This window comes from Zootoca vivipara, chromosome 10, assembly GCF_963506605.1.
Source record: "Zootoca vivipara chromosome 10, rZooViv1.1, whole genome shotgun sequence".
NCBI classification, from domain to species: Eukaryota; Metazoa; Chordata; class Lepidosauria; order Squamata; family Lacertidae; genus Zootoca; species Zootoca vivipara.
The window spans coordinates 26641713-26666702 of record NC_083285.1 but is presented as its reverse complement, the minus strand read 5'-3'; the positions used below and the strand labels follow the sequence as shown (position 1 = coordinate 26666702).

Genomic DNA, 24990 nt, shown 5'->3' with positions numbered 1-24990 from the left:
TACAATTTGGCAAATGTCATTGGGTTTAATCATTCCAACGGAGATTCCCTCAAGTCGCTGCACCTGTCATCAATGCAGTGCCCAACAGTGGCACTTGAGCAATGTGAAACTTATTAGGAATTCATTTTTCCTATCTTAGGGTGGGGGGGGGAGAGAAATCCCATTAGATCTATCATTCCATATCAGGTTCGCCTCCATAATATGAAACAGGATCTCTTTTGATGTGGGAAAGCAGGAGCCCTGGCTACCCTTAGAGCTTAATGTAACTGGAAACATGTGACAACTACATGTACTGGCTAATAAGCTGATCTTCTTCCTCTCAAGCTTGTGGAATCACTCTCTGTTTCCAGAAAGTCCAATGATGTGTTTTTGGATTTCAGCTGAGTAAAAACATGTCTATCAAAATCTGGTTAGAAAACCATCCTTTTCTCAGTCAGTAGAACACGAGACTCTTAATATCAGGATCGTGGGTTCAAGCCCCACATTGGGTGGAAGACTCCTGCATTGTCGGGGCTTGGGCTAGAAGACCTTCTGGTCCCTTCCAACTCTGCAATTCTATGGTTCTGTTATTCCCCTGGATATCTCCCCAGTTGTGACTGGCTTTTCTGTCAATGGTCATTTTATTTTTTTTATATGTATATTGTTCTCAATGTGGAATGGGAGTTTCAGAGTTACATCTCCTCCAACCACTGATGATACCATACTATATTGGCTGTCGACAGGTTCTTCATTTTGGGCTTCTATTGATTCTTGTGCTTAGTATACAACCCAAAATTCACCTGCAGGTTTGCTAATATATAGTGTGCCATGTTTCTTTTAATTCCATTACCTAACCAGGAACCTGTGTGTGTTGCTATGTATGGAATACATATAAGCAACAACTGGGCTGTAGTTTTTCAACAATGGGGAGCAGTAAAAAAAAAAAAAGACACCAAAGACTATTTTGGCACTTTGAAGATTAGGACATTCATTAGGGTATAAGCTTTTGTGGACTTGTTTCCGCTACAGGGAAAAGGCAATGGCTCCGGAGTATCTTTTGAATGCAGTAGATCCCAGATTCAGTTCTGTGCATCTCCAGGTACCCATATTAATAAGTGGTGTGTGTGTGTTCCTCTACTCTCTGAATGAAAACAACAACATCAGCCGACATTGGCAATAAGAATAGTTCATCAATCCTGATATAAACATATATATTAAAATAAGCAGCCCACATGCCAAAACAGAAATCCAATCAAGATTGATGGTAATAAACTGAAATGTAGAAAGAAGCAGCAAGATGTTCCACTGATTAATGGGGGGTGTCGAGTATTTACCATGAGCTGTAAGAGGAAGGAATGTTTAAACAGAGGGACTGAAGCTGAAGAACGCGCTTATATGGGGAGCATTTTGGCTCTCGTATATAACAAGGAATTTTTAAATTTTTCATTAATGACAGCCTTTACTTTTAACAATCAGGGGTAGCCTTTGTTTATAATTCATTCCCCTTTTCCTGCCCTAGGCCATTGAATCAGGCTACCTCCTCTGTCTTAAGCCTATCTGATCTTTGCCGTCTGTTCGGTGCCCATTATTTGCAGGAGCCTTTTAGGGCAATTCCCATCTCCCTATTAATTGGGAGGAATCATTAACTGGGGAATTTCCCTTTGATGCTATTGTGAAATATTGAATCACATCAGGAATTTGCACTAAACTGCACAAATACTTGGATTCTAGTCAGAAGCATAATCCACTGAATACCAGAGGCATGTGGACATAAAAGAAAATGAGATTGTTTTGTGTTGAAGTCATGGCAAGTGGTTGGCATAAGACGATTTCCTTTCACAATGGTTTGTGGTGGAAAGAGGGGGCCAAATAGAAGCATTTTCTTTTAGACATGAAAAAATAGAGCACCATCTCCTAATCTCGTGCTCTATCTCACACGCAGCCTTGTTGTTTTTCATCCGATATTCTGATCAAACTACAACTCAAAGGTGTCCTCTTTATATGGCAATGCCATATGAAGTTTAATATAGCAAGATCAACACGGTGTACAGTTTTTAAAATCTCTCTTTGAATTGTGCTAGGAAATAAGAACATGAAAGGGCTCCCCACACATACACCTCCTTTTTGTGCTTTTAACTTTGTACATTGGCAATTTTCATCATCTTTAAATTACTCACAAGAGCATGCCATTTTAATGATTGCTATTATTCCAAGGGGAAGTTTTGGATCTGAGAATTACACACCTGGCCGGCAAAAACCCTGTTTGTATTTCACAGCCAATTCCCTATTCATCTCATTAAATCTTTACTTCCTCTGAGTTCATGGCTCTTCGGTATGCAGCAAGGACTTCTCTCCCCGTAGCTTTATGGAAATGGAAGTACAGTTGGTTCTGCCACAATGTGAACTGGCTCAGGAAAAAACTGTTCTGTAATCTAAACCAGAGGCAGCTAACTTCAGAAGCTTGGGAGGCCAGATGACATGCCACCATGCTACGTTTCTGAGCTCAATCATTTTGGGCATCCAAAATGTGTGTCCCTGGAACCACATTTGCTGAGCACTTTTCCCACACTGCATTGCCACAGCTACAGGCCCTCCAACATTCCTCAGATGAAAATAAGGACGTTTCTCAGAAGGTGAGTGCCACCACCACTTCATCAATGGGACACAGCGCACGTACCCTCTACCATCCTGAGAAAATCCCTTAATCCTGGTTTTATTTTTTAATTCTTTGGTAGATTTACAAAACACACACACACGGTCCCCATAGAAAGAGCTTTTCTTTTTAATAATCAAGATGGTTTGCGCTCCGCTCCCCATTTTTCGCGCCCAAGGAGGCCCTGCCCTCTGCCTGCCCCTCAGAGCCAGTGCGTCGCATGGGGCTGGGCCTCAGGGGTGTGGCAGGCTCTCATTCTCCTCACCCAGTCTCCAACAGCAGCTATGAGTGGCCCAATGGAGGAGGCCGGTAGCGGTGGCCATGGAGAGGCAACAGGATGCTGCCTCGCAGCCACTGCAGCAACCATCGTCGTCAATTGGGACAAGTGCCAGCTCATCCTCCTCCCCGAGTTCAGTGGCAGCAGCACAGATGGAGGAAATAGGGCCGTTCCAGGATCAAATCAGAAGCCAGGATGGCTTTCCTAATTCCGGGACTGTCCCTGGAAAATCGGGACACTTGGAGCTTTGGCAACTACCCCAATGCTACTTTCTAGCTTGAAGCTCTCACAACTAAAATTTTAAAACTGAAGCACTAACTCAAGAACGACTTACCCTTTGGATGGGTTTGTTTAACTCTGGATTCTATAGCTTCACAGGAAGTTCCTTTACGTCAGGCCAGGCCACCTAGGGCTGTGTACGCACTATACATTTAAAGCACGTTTGAGGCACGTTTCCCCCCTCAAAGAATTCTGGACACTGTAGTTTGTTAAGCGATGCTAGGAATGGCAATTCTGTGAGGGGTAAATTGCCATGCCCATGATACTTTGAGGGGAGAAGAGAAAGTGTGCTTATAATGTGCTTTAAAGGTATAGTGTGTGTGCAATCTAGACACAATATTTCACTGATTGGCTGGCAGTGGCTCTCTCAGGTTTCAGGACAAAGTATTTCACAGACCTGCCTGAATATACGAGGAGGTAAAAAGCATGTGCTCTTATGCTTAGCTACGGCTCCTCCTCATGGAGGTGGGCATGATGTTTTTGCTCGTCTCACAAGCCCCTGGATCCATAGACCTGCCTACCATCTGTGAAAAAGGAGACAGGATGAAAAACATTATGGCCTGTATGATAATGTCTTTATACAAATTTATGATGCAGCTATGTTCGGAATGCTGTGTGCAGTTCTGGCTGCCACATCTCAAAAAGGGTATTTTAAAGCTGGAAAAGATCGTAAAAGGAAAGCAGAAATGATCAGTGTGCTGTCTCTGTGAAGAATGGCTACAACAACCAGGATGGGTTTTTTGTTTGTTTTTAGTGGGGGAAAGGCAGTTAAGGGAGACTGTGACAGAGTTTTTTTATGTGGAGCAAAGAAAGTGAACAGAAGAGAGGTTTCTCTCCCTCTCTGAGAGTACTAGAACCTGGGATCATCCACAAAAACCAGCTGGCAGAAGATTCAGTGCAGTTAAAAGAAAATACCTAGTTACGAAATGTAACTGGAACATAACCGTTATGAAGTATTATGTCTGTTTTCATTGAATTTTCTTCTGGATGTAACATTTTTATGGAATCCGCTTTGGGGCCTATTTGACATAAAGTGATGTAGAAGAAGTTGGAATAAATATACATGCATAAAAATAATTAATTCATCAAATCTGCCTGCTGCTGCAATATGTGGTGATAGCCACTAGGTCAAATGGATTTAAAGGTAAATGATATTCAGCCCTGTTTCAGAGGCTAAATACTTCTGAAAAACAGCCACTGGGAAGCAGCAACAGTAGAGGGATATTGCCATCACATCTGATTTGTGAGCCTCCCAGAGACATCTGAGAATCCATGATTGGAAACTGGACTCTTGGCCTCATCCAGCAGAGCTCTAATTGTGTGTGGTGTGGTTTTTGTTTTTTAGAAATCCATGTTTGGCTCTATAACAGATTGGGGGTTTCTATTCTCCCTTCTGCTTCTCCTCAAGCCATCCTTCTGCCCCAGTCTGCCACTAACTTCCTAATGGCAGGGCCAGCCATGGCATAATGCTCAGAACCTAGGCAATCAAAGCCTCTAGACGCCATTGGACCCTAACTCCCATCAACCTCAGCAAGCATGGCCAGTGGTCAGGTATGATGGGAGTTGCAGTTGAAAGAGGGCCGCAGGTTTAAAGATCTGTGCACTGCCTGCCATTATTCCTCAGTAGTCCCTAAAGAAATATTTGCCCGTCATGAGGCCAATGCAAGTGGTACAGCCCTCACAGGAAACAAGACCTCCTACACAACACAACACAACACAACACAACACAACACAACACACTAGGTTCTGAATTGCATTAAAATCTAACATAGTGAAGATGGAACCATTTCAAAGTCATTACTCCATAAAATTAACCCCAATCCTATCCTGGTGTTATTTGATACAAATGCGAGCAAAAGGACTGCTGTGGCTTACAAATAAGTCCAAGTAGCATAATAGCAATTTAGTGGTAACAATAGCTATCTCAGTCTTTCCAATGGTGAGAATACTGTTATGGCGGGCATAAATAAGGGCTTGTTTATACACTGTCTACTTTAAATGGCCACAGTGGACAACCAGCTGACTCTGGGAAGCCTGCAAAAAGGACCCAAGCAAAAGAGCACTCTCCCCTTTTGTGAGTCCCAGAAATTGGCATTCAAAAGCATATTGCCCTGACAGTGGAGGGAGAATAACCATCATGGCTAGCAGCCTTTGATAGTCTTATGCTCCATGGATTTCTCCAAGTCTCTCCAAGTTGGTGGGCATCACTGCCCCTTCTGGGAGTGAATTCTGTAGTTTATTTAAGTGAAGTACTTTCTTTTGTCTGTCTAACATTCAGCTTCATTAGATGTTTGCAAGTTCTAGTGTTATCAGAGAAGAGAAAAACTCTATCCATTTTCTCTATGCCATGCATACTTGTATCATGTCACCTCTCTGTCCCACAAGCACAACTGTCTCTCCCGCGCATTGCTACAATGCAAAATACAATGATAACAAACTAACTAACAATGCGCTGCCCGTTCATGACACCCCAAACTCCAACTCTGCCTAACGGGAGGGCAGGCACAGAGCAAGAAAAAAGGAAGGAGGCACAAATACATAAGTCCCGTGTCTCTAGATATAGCAACTGGCCACATGTTAATTTCTTTTCCACGCTCCCACCAACCCACTGACATAAAAGAGTGCCTATTATTGCTCTCAGCCTGAATCACAGATGGCAATAACAGGCAGCAGTGAAAGATACAGGCACACATACATATGGTAAAAATATACTAGAATAATAGGTCGGACATTTTTGTATTGGGTGGAGTAGGCGAGAAGTCACTTCTCATCTTGGTGTGGTTTCTGCAAGTGTGTCAGCTCGACATTTCATTTATTATAGAACAGATCACATCCGTGGCTGAGCCATTCTGGTTTGGCGGGGGAGGCCCCCCGATTTGGATTGGGAACTTAGATAAACACTATGTTTCACCGAGGCACTCGGGAACATTAAAAGAGATACTGACTCATCTGGGGCAGGGGGGTTAGGGATGCGGGGAGACCGAGAGAGAGAATCTGAGAACGATTACACATGGAAGTAAATTCCATTTCCTTGAATTCACTATCTGGTGCTTTCTCAAATATCTTCACTTACACAGGCCACATGCAGGAAAGCAGGGCCTTTGTTTTGCTACGTTCATGCTTTTTCTGCAGTAGAAATCCACTGCCTCTGCACTACAGAAAAAATGTGTGCGGTTTTCCAGTTCTCATCCATTTCTATAAGGGGTCTTTGCAACCTTCTGTAGGTCCGAACCTGCACTCAATTGCTTGCATCCTCTACACCATGGTCTAGCGCTGGTCCTGTTCAGGCTGATCTTAACCTCTAGGCTATAAAACTCTTTAAAAACAAAAGCCTGACAATTTTGCTCCCCTTCCACACAAAAAAAACCTCAACTATTGCGTCCAGATTTTCACTTTTTGAAATATGGCAACCCTGTGCTCCTTAATGTCAGAACAGCCATTACAAAAAGGATTTCACCATCTGTCAGGGTGGGTAAGTGAATAAGGCATCTACCTGGCCCTTGGCAGTAGCTTTGCAGCTGTGGAACACCTACCTAAGAAAGCCATGTGGGGCCAAGCCCAGAAACATTTCTAGGCAGAACTGTAAGGGGTTTTTATTTGGTGGCTTCTTATAGAACTATGGTGATACATTTAATTGGGTTGTGCCCAGCCAAGTGTTGCGCAGAGTAGACTCTCTGAAATTAATGGATCAGTTTTGTTCCAATGCTAGGTTCTTGTGTGTCAAAATAGTTTGATGTTCTTAAATATTGCAGGTGTCATTGCAGATAAGACAGAATATATAATAAAACAATGAATTATTATATGTATTATTAGTCCTTGTGTCTTAGATTATAGCTGCAATCCTATAATTTAGTTTGCAATCCTATGCACACTTACGTGGGAGTAAGCCCCATTGAAATGCAGGGGGATGGACTAGATGACCCATGGTCCCTTCGAACTCTACATTTCTATGATTCCAAGTCTTGAAAAAGTGCAGACACATTCCATTAGTCAGGTCTGTCTGTTTCCCCCACTCTCAGAAATCAGTGGCATTTACTTCAGAGGAAGCATGTCTTAGGATTACATTGTTAAAATCTTGCTGATCTCAGTGCTTACAGCTGAATAAACGCATTTAGGATTACGCTACAAGGTTTTAAAGGAAAATACCACAGACTGGCAGTACAATCCTATGTGTATTTACTTTGACATGCCCTGTTATGGCAATGGGGCTTACTCACCACTAAATGTGTTTAGGGTATCTACTTTAGCCCATCAGAGTACGGTACTGTCAACTGGCAGAAAGTCTGCAGTGTCTAATGCAGAAGGATGTAGTGGAAGAGAAAGTTAAGCTTTTTCCATTGCTACAATTATTATTAAAAGCAGCTTGAGCACCTTAATACTGCTCATCACCCAGCCTAAGCAGGTTTCTCAAGTGAAAATGGCATTTAATACACAGTTTTAGGAGCCAATAATCTAGCGTGAAAGGCACTTGAATTGCATGTTTGGAGTTTGGGTAAACAATAACAGTTTCTTCGTTCTTGTTTAAGTAACTACATTGCAGGAGCTTCAACACGTTTTAAAAGAAAAAAAATTGTAGCAGACACATTCCACAAGTGTTAAGCATGCAACACAACAACCTGCAGCCTCAATGCAATGATATTCCACCCAATATTTTGTGTGTTCCTTTAAAAAGTTTGCATGAACCGTTCAGTGCAGCCAACACCTTCCCTCCAACACATTTGAATCCAATACAAAGGAATGTCTCGCCGTACTGTTTCCATTAAAGACGAAAGAATGAACACTGTATTGTAATTTTCAAGATAGCCAGCTCTTTCCATAGCAGCACATGAATACACCTGAGATAGATTAAACTCATATAGAAAATGTTCTTAGAACTTCCAATATATCTCTGCAAACAAACACCAGCATTCTGCAACTGCAAAGTGGTTTGTGTGTAGACCAATAGTGGCATCTAGTGATCAAGTGGGAAATTATTTTTCCCCCACTTAGAATTGCTTCTGCCCCCTAAACAACATAATTTTGCTTTACTTCTCTATCTTTGGAAACCTTTTGGGGGGAAAGGTCTATAAAGATGCAAGCTGCATAGATAGTTTGATTTAGAAATAGTAGAAGAGCATGATTTCCATACTGAATGCATGCACAATAAAGCTCTGAATGATTTCGTATACAGCTCTGGCTGTCATGAATTGAGCTGAGAAAATATGGTAGTTGACTTTAATTGCTTGATAATACTAGAGGTAACGGGAGGGGAGTGGCAATATTTTGAATGAACTCCATTTAACTGGGACAATTAAAAACTGGAGTTCATTCAAAATATAGAAGCAAAATTATTAACTAGGAGCAAGAGAATAGAACACAAACCACCAGTTTTAAAACTATAGTTGTACCTTGGTTTTCCAACAGCTTAGTTCTCAAACGTTTTGGCTCTCGAACGCCGCAACCCCAGAAGTGACTGTTCCAGTTTGCAAACTATTGTGGGAAGCCGAACATCAGACGGGGCTTCCGCGGCTTCCGATTTGCTGCAGGAGCTTCCTGGATTCTATTCAATTTCCAAGGTACTACTGTACTACATTGGCTCCTGGTCCATCTTCATCTGAAGCCTAAAATACAATGGACTGGAACCCAAGCGAACCATCCTGGGGAGGGTATTCAGAGTTGGGGTGTCATAGCAGAGAAAGTTATGGAAAACCTTCCTAGTGAAAGCCTTCTCGTTCTGTTGCTACCATTAGCAAGGTGGGTTAAGATCGTACTTTCTCTGTCATGACACTCCAGCTCTGAACAGCGTCTCCACGATGGCTTGCCAGGTACCATGTCCATATGGAAAACTATTTCATTTTCCAGTGCTTTTTTCAGAAGCTAGCTTTATAACTCTGCTTTTATTATTTTTGCAGGCTTTGATTTTACTGACAATGGTCATAACAGCGTAAAATGGTTGCAAGTGCTCTTGGCAGCTTCAGCTGAAAAAGCAATAAATTAATTCCAGAACACATGCATGCCAAGGCGTCGCTTCCAGACGTCCCACAACACAACTTCCTAAGAGGCAAGGTGTAGTCAAAACAGTGTCCATTTGCAGCAGTGGATCAGGGATGAAGACATGAGTGCAATGTGCAGAACACATTCAGATGCACTACACCCTTGACAGGTCCTTGCACTCTCAAAGCCCTCCACCCAGACTGCTCACACCATGCAGCTAATTTTGGATACGAGGCAACTGATTAGTACATACATAAACTGTTTTACTGTGTATCAGGCTTTGATCTAGTATCAACTATCTGTCACTAAACGCTCAAGAGTTGGTGTACAGGTATCACCATGAATATAATTGCGTGAACAAATGTACCAATTCAAAGATGAGACAGTTTCACCTTCAAAACAAACAATCACATTGAAGTCCACACTCTAAATTCCCCAAATTGAACATGTTATCAGCCGACTGGTGTATCTGTGTATCATTTGCTGCATTCCTGTACCACACAAATAGTATAACAATTAAAACAAACCTCGAAGGATGACATACAAGACGCAAGCAAACCTGCAACATGTATAATAAGCACATAATGAAACAGAAACGAAACACAGAAATGGGGGACGGGGATCCTGAAGTATTGGCTGCAATGTGATGATTAACTGTGCGGAATGATGCTCTGAATAGCTTCACTTATAGCAGCTGGAGCCACAAGCTGCTTGTAAACATACAACATCCATTTGGATTAATTTGAAATACTTCTAATTATTATATATCATGTTGTTGTACACAACATTACTTTCTTTGACACAATGGAAGGAACAGTACATAACCATTTGCTTTGACCAATAGTGAGACTTTTTAAGCAGCTTATCAACTCACAAGGATTGCCTCTGAACAAGTTGCACAGATGATTCATTTCAATGTATTCTTATAATGTGCTCATGAGACTCTAATGTTGAGAGAATTGCAAAGGAACTGCTTTCTATTTTATCACAGGCACAGTAATTAGGGTGTTGTTGTTTTTTACAATATCATATCATCTAGTGTATTCTGTATACCAGAAAGGCATACTGATACAAATATTTATCTACAAGAGATCATTTGTAGCTCATGCACACAGCATGGATAATCGTGGGCTGTGCATTTTTGTTTTGTTAGAAATATTTGAGATTTAAAAACCCTGCCTTATTGCAAGAAATTGGAGGCAAATTATTATTATTATTTAAAATGCATTATTGGTAAGTCCTATTTAATCTACAAGAGAGAAAATGGCATCAACTATACCCATTGGACTCAAGACACAAACGCAGATAAAACTTCTCCAACAAAGACACCATTTCATACATCCTGTATATATTATCCTGTATATATTTATAATGTTACAGTATCTATAGTACATTGTATACATCAAAGAGTCTTATAAGATACAAAGTTTAACACCAAAGTATCTTAAATCACAGCGCACAAAAGGCAGACAGACCCAGTAAGTTATTTCAGTTTCTTATCGGCATCACTCAGCTGGCAACAGTGATGGGTCCAGAACTACCTATCATAATAATGTAAAGGTAGAGACACCATGCCAAAACTAGCTGCTCCTACTGATGTGCAGGGACAGGGGAAGGCTCCAGTACCCATGCAGAATTCCACATACGACACTGACATCAGCATCAGACAACTCTGAAACGTCTTGTGTGCATGCACAGGGTAGATCCTAAATAAGATTCCCACTAGTTCTTTCCATTGGAGTAAATGGAGTGTCAAGCAATTTCAGAACGTGTTATGGGTTTGCAAATTGCTAATCTTGGATATAATTTTAGCTTATTTCATTTAGCTGCTTTCATTACTCCTTTAAGAATGGGAACAAAATAATTTTTACAGAAACATTAGCTCTGAAAAATTCACACGGCGAAGGATATGATTGTCTTTCAGGGTAGGAAACTATAGAGATTTCCAAAATAAAGTTGGAATCCAAATTGGTTTTGGGTCAGTGTTTTGAGCACCAAATCCTATGCCTTTTATAGGATACTGGAGAATCAGCAACTGAGGCCCAAAGAAGTACATTGGACAAGCCGACACAGTAGGATTTTTTATTTTTAAAAGTACGGCCACCTGGAGCCATATCACAAACTGTTTTTGAGCCTTCCTCAGGTTCATAATTGGCTTGCTGTGAAGCATGTAGACTGCTGCTCAGAAATCACGAGAAAACCAAAACTTGTTAGCAATCTAGGTGCATGATACTTTAGATTCTGCACTGATACTTTATTCGCATTTGCTGATTTATCTGTTCGCTGAAAACATAAGAGACACATTCAGCGCAATCGCATGCATGTCTATTCAGAAGGAAGTTCAACTACGTTCAATTGGACTACTTTCAGGCAACTCTGTGCAGGATTGCAACCTAAGAGCTATTACTTAGAGAAGCCTGGAGGATTCTTATTGTGCTTATGTGGGTATACATTTCCTGAACCAACTGTGGATTGCAGGATGAGATGCTCCCCATTCAGAGGACTTCAGCTAAAGGATAATGGAAGAATGTGTAGACATAGGAGCTCTTCTGTAACAGAGAACTCCACAAATTGTAAGTAGGATTGATTCATCATCAGTGTACTCTTCCTTCATGCACCTGGGCTTAATAGCTCACAGCTATTGTGAACAGGATATATATAGACAGCATCTTTTGTGGATAACGGACTTCTGTTTTTTACCCTAGAATGACTCTTGTTGTTATGGCAGCACGTACTATTTTTTATTGCACTTAACATTACACTGCACTTATAGTCCTTACATTTGTCCTGTGAGGTCGGCTCCTACTCTTTACAAATCTAAAACTGTTTCAGAGTTTGTAATTTCCCCAAGCCTACACAGCTAGTTTGTTCACTGATTCCCACCGAACACTGAAACTATTGCACAGCAGTATTCTATGTTTTAGAAATGGGGTGGGGGGGGAACTGCACAGTGTTTTGGAGACTGAGAAACAGGAGGTCCCTTTCTCCATACTGACTGTCAAGTTTTGGAATTTTAACCATTGTTTACATGATAATACACCCTAGTGATAATCACCTCTAATCTCTTGAAGCTTGTTAGGCAAAATAGATCATCTCACTTCAAATGTAGAAGCAAGGGACAAGATCTGGGGGAAACTGCTAAAACCTTCACTGCCTGAAAAAAGTTAAGTAGTACACTGAAGACGATCTTACATCATCAAGATACAGCCATAAATTTTCCTCAGCTAGGAAGCTGACACATTAGGGAATTAACACACACTGTGGAAGCAACACTGCCCAGCAGTTAACATGAAAAGTGACCTAACCTTATCAAAAAGGCTAAGGAAGATTTGTCTTTAATACCAGATACTGCTAGGAATTTTAGTGATAAATCAACTAACAGATTTACATATATATTCCTACAGTCCCATGACTCACTGAAGGTCATCATTTAGGGAGCCACGATCAAGTCATAGAAAACATTTCAACTTCCCTTTTTACCTGACCTAAGGTGATAATTATTATATCAAAAATAATTAAAGGAAGTAACACCAATGGCATTAGAGTGGAAAATGCTAAAACACGGCTAATGTGTCAGCTGCTCAAATACATTCCGTATGTATTATACAGAAGCAGTTTTTTTTAAAAAAATATTTTAATCTGCCTGAAATTTTGAAGTTCAGTGCACTTCATCGAGGCAGCTGCAAGGCTCTGCTAATTAGCCACTGAACCATAAAAGGTAGCAGTCTTCTTGATGAACTGACAAGAAAAAACTGTCCTACCACTGCACTACTGAATGCCGTATTACAGCTTCTCATTGCTGAAAGTCAATGTTCATTTTTTGAACATGAAAATTGTATGTGGCACTGTGTACTTTCACTACTCCACATTATATATATAAAAGACATATCTTTGATCATACAGTTTATGTTCCAGTTGCGACTTATCTTCATTATTTCAATTAAGAAATAAAATTATTCAGAAACCCCTTCAGAACGATGAACACACACACATAATAAAAACTGAGATGATGATGACGACGATGATGATGCGCCAGCGGTATTTACATCATCGTTTTTTAGACCCGCTGTTACCGCTTGCAGGCTTGTTAAAGCTCCTGCTCATCTGTGGGAAGTGTACAGTGGGGGTTCTCTCAGTTGGACCATACAATCCTAGGTTTCTGGCCGCAGCTGATTTTCTGAGAGGCTTGACACTGGGAAAAGGACTGAAGACTTGTGGTTTAGTATTGGCAGCTTGGGGAGATTTTGCCACTGTCCCTCTGTCACTGGGCGAATTCGGGAACTCGGATGGAGGTGTCTGACAGAACGAAGTCGATACTGATTCAACATCATCTTTGTCATTTTGGGTAAGTTCCAGGGCTTCGAGCTTCAGCTGAACAGCTGATACATTGGCGTTGGCATTGGCGTCCTTGTAACTTGGTTCAGGAGACTGTCCTTCAGCAGTCCTGGCATCTGAATCACTGCCTTCGATTTCCATAGATTCAGATTTGCTTGGAGCCTCTTCTTTCCCATTGGGGCTATTGGTTTTCACACCTTCATTCTGCTCTTCTATTAACCCTATTGTATCTCCATAGCCCAGCTGGCCTTTGGCTCTTGCTATGTTCTTTCGATGCACCCTAATGTGAGTGCGCCAAGGAGAGTTGAGCTTTGTTTTAAGATCTTCGTGGGGACTAGGTGACATCTTGCCTCCTGCGTGATTTGGAATATGAATAATAGCATTTTTGGAAGACCTGTTAGTTGGCTTTATCTTCTTTCCTAGCAGAAGGTGGTTGATCACTGGAGAATGGTTCACTTGAGAGGGCAGAAGACTAGTAACTGGTCCTTTATCTGAAGAAAACAAACATTTAAGAAGCACGCTATTGAATGAGGCAAGGCAAATGATCAAACATTAAAGCAAACCTGACCAGTCCGATACACAAAATCACACCACACACACACACACACACAGAGAGAGACAACATGGATTGGGGGAGAAATTAAATTAAGTTTGCAATTAAAGGCAGATCTACCAAATTAGCACTTTGAGGAAAAATATATGAGAACAGAAGAGAACAGAAACACAGCTATCCCTCAAAATCAGCACTTATCTGAATTTTGTAGTGATGTTCTCCAACCAACCTTTATTTTAAAAATGCATTATATCAGGGGAAAGTGCATATGAACATTAATATGCATCAGTGAAAATGACATAAAATGCATTATATGAGGGGAAATGTCTTGCAAAAATGTGTGCATTGGTCAAAACCAAATATCAAAATGTGTTCATTAGGAGAAATTTGCATTAAAGTGTTGATCAGTTTTCATGAATCAGATTGCTACAGAAATGTAGACGTTATTTAAGAATCGAAAAATGAGTAACCGAGAGAACCAAAGTTGAAAGATCCTTCTACCGTGTTTCTCCGAAAATAAGCCATACCCCGAAAATAAGCCATACCCCGACAATAAGCCAGTGATAGGCAGTTTAACCTTGTAGGTTAAACTGTACCATACTTAATAATAAAAAAGACATCCCCTGAAAATAAGCCACGGTGTGTTTTTTTGAGGAAAAATAAATATAAGACGGTGTCTTATTTTTGGAGAATCCAAAACTGACTCAGATATTTGACCATGTGCTTCTCATGTCTCTCTCTTCCGTAATAGCTGCTCATGATAAAGTTTAAAGGCAGGCTCCATAGTTTCTGTTGACTGGGGGGGAAATGCAACAAGAAACAGCACATCTAGCAGCCTGAAGAAAGCAAGGAAAATGTATTTTATGTTGATTCAGAACTAAGAAAGTCATTCGGTAAGTAGGACTTATTTACTTTTAAAGGGAAAACATCTGGTACACAGGAAGCTATGTATACCAAATCAGGCTACTGATTCATCTAGTTCAGCACTTACACTAACTGGCAGTGTCTCTCCAGAGTTTCAGTCAGGATTATGTGACTTTACTACTGAAGTTATAGTTCAGATATGTTTACCTGAGCAGCGGTGATCCTCTTTACAAATTTCTCTGACACCTATCCTAAGCAAATAAAAATGAAGATCCTAACCCAAGCCTTCTATTCAAGGCAATAAAGACCAAAAAAGCAAGAATGTGAAATTAAATATATTATGAAGCTATACATATACACAACAGATAAATAAAATGATGGATTAGATTTTATGGGTTGATTTAGTTTAACTACTACAGTAAATCATGTGAATAGCATGCTAGACTCTGCCTTCTGCCTCTGCCTCGTCCTGACGACCACACAAAGGTGTCTATAACCAAGCAGCTGGGTAAATACTCCATTTCATAGAAAGAACATTCAGCAATTTAATATGGTAACCAAGACAGACCATTTCCCAGCAGAATACCAGTCACAGAGAGACGAGAGAGAGAGAGTGCTAAAGGATATATACAAGACGATTGATTCAGGTTAGTGAAAGGGGGCTTTGGCAATCCTGGGAAATGAAAACCTTCATCATTTTGGTTTTGCCACATGGCTGTTCTGTGCATACTATATTTCTTAGATTTTCAAAACTGCATTTATGAAAGATGGAACTGAAAATCCAGCCTGGGACAGGAAGGCCGTGCTGTCAGATGTGGGATAAGATTCCTCATATTACCTCACCACTGTTAGGAGGCACGACCCATCTCTAGCAGTAAAGTGAAAGTTCAGTTTCCAAATGGTTCATCCCACAGATAATACTGTCACAAAGGGTATTTACTATTTACTGATCAGCAGTGGCTGTATGTGCACTTTATGCTAAATCAGCGTTGAAACATATTTGGTCTAAGAAAGTCCAGCCAATTCATATATAACCTTGTAAGCTGTTGATAGTTCTGATGCCAAATCACTGTCCATCCAATTGGGAATTCAGAACATTTCACCCCAAGTCCAAGGATGCCAGAGCTGTTAGTAAAATCAGAGAAACCAATATTGTATCCAAGATTAGCATAGATATCTTTAAATACCATTATTCGGCTGGTCCCTGGGATCTAACATAATCCCAGGGTCATCATCTTCAGACCCTAACAAAAGAAAAACAAAGATCAACATCGTCTTTATAAGTGACATGCTCCTTAGTCAGATGAGATCCTTCCAACTACTTCATTCTTTTCTTCTTCTATATATGAATGAATACATAAAAACATGATTTGCTTTCTCATGCACGTAGCTGAAGATAACTTGCGCTTCCAAATACAAGTGATTTACCTGCTCTGATGTACACCTGATGGACCTGTTGCTGCTGTTTCTTCTTTATCCGTGAATACTGCCTTTTCAGCGCATTAATGTCTGTGGTCATACGTTCCATCATCATACTGTTAAAAGCGGCGTGGTACTCACTCCGACAGGCATCTATTGCTCCAGGGCTTAGCTCTGCGATATTGCTGGAACCTAGACTCTGCTCTTCATTATGATCTATGCATAGTAGGAAGGGAGCATGAGAAATACATCAGAATTAACCCCACCGTCCTTAAATCGGGGGAGGAAAAACTGTAGCCCTCCAGATGCTGCTTGGACTATAAACTCTCATTATCCCCTAACCACTGGCAATGCTGATTGAGAATGAAGGTAGCCACAATCCAAAAATCACTTGGAGGGCACCGGTTCCCCACCCCTGCCTTACATGAGCAGAGGATTTCAATAACCTGGCATTGTCTGTACTTGCATTTAAATGGCTGACAAATTTTAAACCTCAAAAGATCAGCAGTAGTCAACATGAAACTGTTACCAGACTGTACTTAAACCCTCAGGAACTACAAAAAAATTACCATATATTCATCTTGATGTGACTTTGAATATTACTTAGCTATGCTGTTCTCAAAAGTACACATCATGGGGGTGGGAACAGAACATAGTTAAGGAAGGGATACACTGCACCTCTCTAATTGCTCAGTTGTGGGTTCAATCACATTATATCCGAGATAAAATACCAGTCTATCGTACAGTCAAACCTCAGTTGTCGAACATAATCTGTTCCGGAAGCCCATTTGGCTTCCGAAACTTTCGACAACTGAATCGCCACTTGCGCTTGGCTGCAAGAGCTACCTGTACTCAGCGGAAGCCACGTCGGATGTTCGGCTTCTGAAAAATGTTTGAAAATCGGAGCATTTACTTCCAGCTTTTTGGTGTTCAGGAGCAGAATCGTTTGAAAACGGAGCCGTTTGGGAGCCGAGGTTTGACTGTGCTGCGATCAGCACCAAAGAGGCAGCTATATTTCACCTATGAAGCACTTCCTATGAAAGAGCCTAATGTGACTCAACGATTTAAAAAAATCAGTAATAAAAACAGATGTAAAAACCATTTACAATCCAATGCAGATAAAGATGGAATGAGCCATATTAATCAAATGCTCTGATCAATGCTGTCAACATTCCCTTTTTTGTGGGAAATTCCCTTATTCAGCGCCTTTACTTTCATAATACATACGCCCTTACTTTCCTGCTTGGCAGGGGTTTGACTGGATGGCCCTTCTATATTCGGGAATTGACAGCCCCATAGGATTCCTTATCTTCAAATCCGGGGGTTGACAGCTATGGCTCCTATACCCTCTCATAGGCCATGGAATGGCATGGTTTGTCCTTTGAGCATTTGATTAAGGGCTGATGCCCAGGGATGGTAATCTGCAGGCCTCTAAACTTTATAGCAGAACTGGTTAAACCACTGAGCCTAGGGCTTGCTGATCAGAAGGTCGGCAGTTCGAATCCCTGTGACGGGGTGAGCTCCCGTTGCTTGGTCCCAGCTCCTGCCAACCTAGCAGTTCGAAAGCACGTCAAAATGCAAGTAGATAAATAGGAACCGCTACAGCGGGAAGGTAAACGGCGTTTCCGTGTGCTGCTCTGGTTCGCCAGAAGCAGCTTTGTCATGCTGGCCACATGACCTGGAAGCTATACGCCGGCTCCCTCGGCCAATAATGCGAGATGAGCGCGCAACCCCAGAGTCGGTCACGACTGGACCTAATGGTCAGGGGTCCCTTTACCTTTACCTTTAAGATAAACCCATGGGGAAAAGAAGATTCTATGGTAATGCTGTAACGTTTACATTCTTTACCTTTGAATTGCTTTTGATACTTCTGTAGTTCTGGGGCTAGAAACCCACTGAATGGCCCAAGGCAACCAATGACATTAGCTATGGAATCTTCATCATCGAGGTCGTTCTCCTCATCACTGTCTCTAATTTTTCCCAGCCATCTGCACAAGGAAAGCACACAGACACATTGCTGTCCTGGACGTGCAAGTGTATCTATAATAAACTGAACAGTTCACCAGGCTCAAGATACATACTGTAATCATCTATGTTTGTCCCTTTTATATACAGATCTTGACCGGATTACAATATATGGTACTGGCAAGGGGTGAGGATAGACTTACCCTGAAGCTGATTTCACTGAGGCAGGAAAAGGAGTAATGTTGTATGTATATTTCTCCCGTAATTCTGCTAGTTGTGGGAAAGGGAACTGGGCCATAGAATATACAGTCTAGGGGGCAAAAAGAAAGAGACAAGCTTTTAAAATCGGTGCCTTTTCTTTTAAACTTTCAAAGCAACTGTCCATAACTCAAATAAAGGACGGCTGCAGGATTAGGCAATGTATTTCCTCATGTACTGAAACAAAAGGTGAAAGGTTTGGGTTTTGGTGATGGAACATACATTTCCTGCAGGAAAGACGACGACAGTCTCGCTAGAAACATAAGAGAACTGTTTGAATCAGGCAGAAAAGATAACAAGGACATGCATGCGAAACTCTCGCAAACGCAAGCATTCGCTGCATTCCAAGGCATTTGTTTTCAAGGCAGTAAGTGCAAATTTAAACCAGCTCTACTGCAAGTGTGGTTGATCTATGGTCCTGCGGATGTTGCCAAACTGCAACTTCTGTCCTCTCTGCACCCACTCCAAACAGAAATTATGAACTAACAGATGTTGGGAGCATTCTTTATTGCTACCATGACACAAAAGCAAGAAAGTGAACAAAGGGTGGAAATAATCACAAACGTTTGCTTTGCCAAAAAAGAAGTGCTGCCATATGCACAGGGCAAAAGTCTCGCAATTAAGGCGTGTTTCTGAATGTATAAAGAATGGGTGAGTCTGCTTGGCCTATACTTAATACACAAAAGCTACCATAGAAACTGATGCTATACTTCTTGCCTGAAGGGGGCGGGGGCGGGGCGGCCCCATTGCCTTGATGTAGTGCAAGCAATGAAACGTTAAGCCCTTCTGGAGATGAGATTTCTTTTGCCTCAGTCAGGAGTGTGCACAAAAACTCCAACAACATAAAACACCTCTTCCATTTAGCGAGTCCACACAAACACCTGGCAAGCGTGGGAACAGACAAAACTGAACCTAGCCCCCACATCTTCACCCCCCCCATTATTGGAGCTTGATCACTTTCACCTGCTTTGTTACTATATTCCTACAATCCTATCCCTTGGGAGAAGAATTGTAGCAGAACCTGAAAATCATTTATACCCTTTATGTCAATAGAAATCTGTTCCATATGAAACCTCTGAATTAAATTTTTCTGCATGTTGCTAATTTCCAGAGGTTTAGGTTATAAACAGAACTACACTTTCCTGTCCCCTTCTCTTTTAGCTGCAACAGACTGATATGGCTACTTCTGGGTGGGTGGGGGAACCAATATTCATAGCCCACCAAGCTGAACATAACTCTACAGCCATATATTGTGCCTTCCTTTTTGTAAAAAAAAGTCCTCCCCCAAACAGAAAAAAACAGGTGATTTATTAAGCATCTTGGTGGGCTATCTTACATGGCTGAAGGACGGCAGTTCGTTGTGCAGGCTTCCTTTAATACCCAATACTATCTGCCTATTATTGTTACATTTCTATCCCATCTTTCTTCCAAGGAGCTCAAGGTGGTAGCCATGGCTCTCCTTCTCTCCCTCTTTATCCTCAGAACAACCCTGTGAGGTAGGCTGAGAGAGTGAGACTGGCCCAAGGTCACCCAGTGAAGCTTTATGGCTGAGTGGGGACTGGAAACCATGGCCTCTTGGGTTCAGGTCCAGCACTCTTGACCACTATACCACAATGACTCATACCTTTGTAAACCCTGAACCTCTCTGAACCGGAACAGCTTTATTATGACAAATGCAGTGGGTAGCGTTCAACTAAGTTTTTCCTCAGAGCAGAGCCCTTGAAATCAGTGAATATGGTTGACATAAGCTCAATAATTTCAATGAGTCTCCCATGAGTAAAACTTAGTTGAATATTGCCCCATATCTTGATTTCACACATCAAACCAATCACTGAAATGCAATTTATAACAGAGTAGGAAGCAGTTTGATACTGACATTCATTGCACTCTTCTCGGTACTGTACAAACCTATTTCAAGAGCTATGTGGGCAGCCACCGCATTGTATTTTAAAAGTACAGCACATTTGCATTATTCATAAGGTTCCTTCCCTGTCTTTAAAGTTCTTGCCAAAGTTGGATGAAAAGCGAACTCTACAAGGTTGACTTGTTATTAACAGTAATAGAACACTCTGCTTCAATCAGATTTCGGAGAACACTTTATAATTTTTGAACTGTTTTTTTCTTTCTTTTCTGAAGTAAGCTGCCTTATACAGGATCAGACCTTCTAGCTCAATACTATCTTTGCTCACTGGCAGCAGCTCTATAAAGGAGACTTTCTCAGTCCTACCAAGAGATGCCAGGGGCTGAATATGAAAACCTTTGCATGCAGAGTAGATACTCTACCATTGAGCTACAGCGTCCCTTCAAGATATTTTTAATACCCTGAAAAAAATGTGAGCTTTGTCCAACCAGAGCAATATTATTCCACCCTAGTTTCACCTTTATGTAGTTACCTTTATGTAGTTCATACTTACTAACCTGCATGAGTTCATTGCTATCAATCAGGTCGCCTTCCAACATCTCTTGGGTTAACTTTCCCATGGTGCCATAGAATTCATCTGCAGTTTCACAACAATCTATCTGCCTGCATCGCAACACAAACATTTCTGTTATCTAAACAACATGTTATATTTCTGAGTAAATATAGAGCGCTTAATCAGTTATTTGGAGAGGGGGGAAACACATAAACAGCTATAAACAGCTTAATACCAGTGATATTAGTGGACAAATATCCACAAATAGCTCTAATTAGAGAACTATCAGGCTAGTTCTCTAATTAGGGACCCAGGTGGCGCTGTGGTTAAACCACTGAGCCTAGGGCTTGCTGATCAGAAGGTCGGCGGTTCGAATCCCTGTGACGGGGTGAGCTCCCGTTGCTTGGTCCCAGCTCCTGCCAACCTAGCAGTTCGAAAGCACGTCAAAATGCAAGTAGATAAATAGGAACCGCTACAGCGGGAAGGTAAACGGCGTTTCCATGTGCTGCTCTGGTTTGCCAGAAGCAGCTTTGTCATGCTGACCACATGACCTGGAAGCTATACGTCGGCTCCCTCGGCCAATAATGCGAGATGAGCGCACAACCCCAGAGTCGGTCACGACTGGACCTAGTGGTCAGGGGTCCCTTTACCTTTACCTTTATCAGGCTATTAATCTGTGTTTCAGCATCATGCAAACATAAAAAGTGAAAATACAAAACTGTTTCTTTGCCACACTTGAAAGTATCTCAGTGTTCAGGGGAATGAGTTGTCCAACGAAGCACCCTATTTGGGTGATCTACTCTGTGGCGATTATTTGTTTACATTATTTCTCGCACCACTTTTCTCAAAGCAGCTCAAAATCATAAAAAACAGAACACTTATAAAATTTGAACTAACACATTAAGAAACAAAAGCAGATTCTAATTCAGTAATCCAACTGAAAGTGATCCAAACCATTTTGTAGTTTAGAAACAGAGCAATCACTGTTTAAAAGCCAGCCATCTATGATGAACTATGATCACACTGACTAACTATGCTGGGAGTAGGAAGCAATTTCAGCACACAGAGCAAAGGGAAAGGAGAGGGAAGTGTTACCAAATGTTTGATAGGACTTCAAACTTAAGTGTAGGAAGGAAAAGACTAGTCCTGTTTCCATTCAGTTATTTCCTTATTGCAGTGTCTACGCAGCTTGTCAGTGCTTTGTGAAATTTTGTTTAATCTCTACATCAGCAAGGGAACCATCTGTTATCAAGTAGGAGGCCAGTAAATGTGTCCCAAAAATATTCCTGGGAAATTTCCAAAGGAAAGGGTAGTAACCATTCCATTTAAAGGAGAGGCTAGACTGTTGTCTCTACGGATGTACATCCTAGATAAAATTTAGCTGGAACACTTTAGAGACATTGTTGTTTAATATTTGCACAGTTCCAGTTTGATGAGAGCTGCTTTTGAAGCTTTCCTGCCCTTCTTTCGACTTCCACAGAGGAATGATTATTTTCCCCCCTTCAATGTGGTGTTTTCTTAGCGAGCATTTGATTGATCTGTAGACAGTTGAACTCTTTAGGGTGCTCTTGAGAGGTCAAAGAAAGGACAACAAGATAGTGATTCAAGACAACAGTACATGTGCCTCAAAGGGAAATGATCATGACTTAGAATTCGTGCAGCAGCCTCTATTTCAGATGGCCAGTTTAACACTGAAAAGTGCAATCTCGTCATGAGCTTCTGAAGATAAGCAACAGCAATAGAGACTCTGACAAAGACCCACTTGAAATAAATATCAGGTTGGCTTTGATTGTCATAATTTATCTTTGTGTCCTTGTTTTAGAGGAGGACCTGAGGTGGATGTAGCCTTTCCACCTGAGCTCTCAGATCTAAACCTGAGTATTTTATAAAAGCAATGCAAAACTATTTCATCTGACTTTCAGTAGCCAAAGATAGGTAAAGGGACCCCTGACCATTAGGTCTAGTCGCGGACGACTCTTGGGTTGCGGCGCTCATCTTGCTTTATTGGCCGAGGGAGCCGGCGTACAGCTTCCGGGTCATGTGGCCAGCATGACTAAGCCGCTTCTGGCGAACCAGAGCAGCGCATGAAACATCGTTTACCTTCCCGCCAGAGCGGTAGCTATTAATCTACTTGCACTTTATGGGGTGCTTTCGAACTGCTAGGTTGGCAGGAGCAGAAACCGAGCAATGGGAGCTCAGCCCGTCGCAGGGATTCGAACCACCGACCTTCTGATCAGCAAGCCCTAGGCCATAGCTGCCAAGTTATCCCTTTTTTAAGGGATTTTCCCTTATGCTGAATAGGCTTCCTCGTGAGAAAAGGGAAAACTTGGCAGCTATGCCCTAGGCTCTGTGGTTTAACCCACAGCGCCACCCGCATATACAACCGTTCAATAGATTAACTGGCTGATCATATGTTTTCAATATACTGTCACCACTCTGGGCAGGTCACAAACTAAATATTATATATACATAAACACAAACAAGAGACTTGGCACTGCAGGGCACTGCATAAGAAACTGTGGCACCATCAGATCAACATCGTATTTCATATACCCTTAAGAAGTAAATGGTGCTGGTGCACCTGCTGTGATCCACCTGGGATCGAGCTGTGACCTACTAGTGGGTTGCGACCCAGCAGTTAAAGACCAGTGCACTAGAATATCTGAAAGAACTTATACGGTCTTGAAACTATTTGACATTCAGGTTTCTGCAAATATGCACTGCCTCAAACTGTGTCCTTTTGGTTCCTAACACCACAGTGGAGGAAATGCATTATCCATTATTCTGTCTTATATTCTGGGAACCAGAGCATTGGGCTTGTTGCTGAGAAACATGAGTTCATACCTCCACTCAGTTATGGGGGTCATTGAGGGTTCTGAACAAAACTATCACTGAGAGTTGCTTTCAGGCTAGAAGATGGAAGTAGGGAAATGTAAAAATGCATTAAGTATGAGAAGATAATGGGAATGCCTAACGTAAGTACCATTCGTGGATATCTCACTGCAACTATACTGCACTACTCAGTGTTTAGTCTTAAGTCTTAACAATATATGTCAAGCTGGAGAAGCAGCCTTTGGCTTGAATTCTGAGTTGCCCATCCTTGAAAAGAAGGGCTCCTTCCTTGTATAGAAGGAAGTCTAATCCAGCAGAGATTCTAACAACTGTAAGGGGAAGTCAGAGAGCAATGTTCACAGCTTTCCTCTTCCTTCTACAGCCCTCCATAAACCTCCCACACCATTATTGATCCTTTCAGAGCAGACTTTCAGGGGTACACTGGGAAATCACCAAGTATTGCCTACCCTACCCTAGCAACAGGAACTTCTCATGAGCAAATTCTGCTCATGGGACATAAATTAAAAATCTAATTGTTCTTTGAAAGACAAAGTACAAAATGAAAACTGTCTGCCTACTATGGAAAATTTGTAAATCGTGATTGGTGTTAATTGCATTTAGAAAGTAGCACTTAATTAGTTTTTTGTCTTATTTCAGGGACAACTTTTGCATCTAAACTGGCTCTTCAGGAAAGCAAAATATGTGGGCATCAGAAGAGGAGATCAGAAGCAATAATGCAATCCAGCAAAATATTTTCCAGCTGAACTAGCAGGCTGCTGCTTGCAATTACCCTTGAAGTCAATGACAAAAACTTGTTCACAAAAGGACTGGGTCTTTTTGTTTTGAATGTAACTAACTTGGGAAAAGAAATGAGTTGTTCCAAGTATTATTATCATTATTATTAAAGCATAAATCTGACTTTATGTGTCTTGGTACTTTATTTCAGAAAGCTTGTTCAAGTTCTTCACAAGAGATGGAAATGATTCCTAAAGCCCTTGCTATTAGCTTTTTAAATCAACTGTTCTTCACAGCCACTAGAATATTTGTTAGAACTTGTCCCAAAATAAACACACTTTAAAAAAAAATCCTTTGAATATAATTAGTTTATTCAATTGCCAGGGTGTTTCTTAGACTTTCATTAAGGGCTTCAAACACTCTGGGTGGAATTCAATTAACTCCCTTATACTCA

The 24990-nt window shown here is 41.3% G+C and overlaps 1 protein-coding gene across 4 annotated transcripts in view; it reads right to left on the bottom strand.

Annotated features, from left to right (window-relative positions):
• Window positions 1–1017: 1017 nt before the first annotated feature.
• TBC1D30 (TBC1 domain family member 30) overlaps window positions 1018–24990 on the bottom strand; it is a 50000-nt gene continuing 26027 nt past the window's right edge. For 2 of the 4 annotated variants that reach the window (XM_035127405.2, XM_035127408.2), the window contains 6 exons: window positions 20974–21079; window positions 18501–18607; window positions 18181–18320; window positions 16342–16548; window positions 16101–16157; window positions 1018–13987 (listed from right to left, as the gene is read on the bottom strand). In XM_035127405.2, the coding sequence (XP_034983296.2) occupies window positions 13209–13987; window positions 16101–16157; window positions 16342–16548; window positions 18181–18320; window positions 18501–18607; window positions 20974–21079 (1396 nt within the window). In that variant the 3' untranslated portion in view covers window positions 1018–13208. The remainder of the gene's footprint in view (window positions 13988–16100; window positions 16158–16341; window positions 16549–18180; window positions 18321–18500; window positions 18608–20973; window positions 21080–24990) is intronic. The other 2 variants (XM_035127406.2, XM_035127410.2) reach the window with 1 other exon arrangement.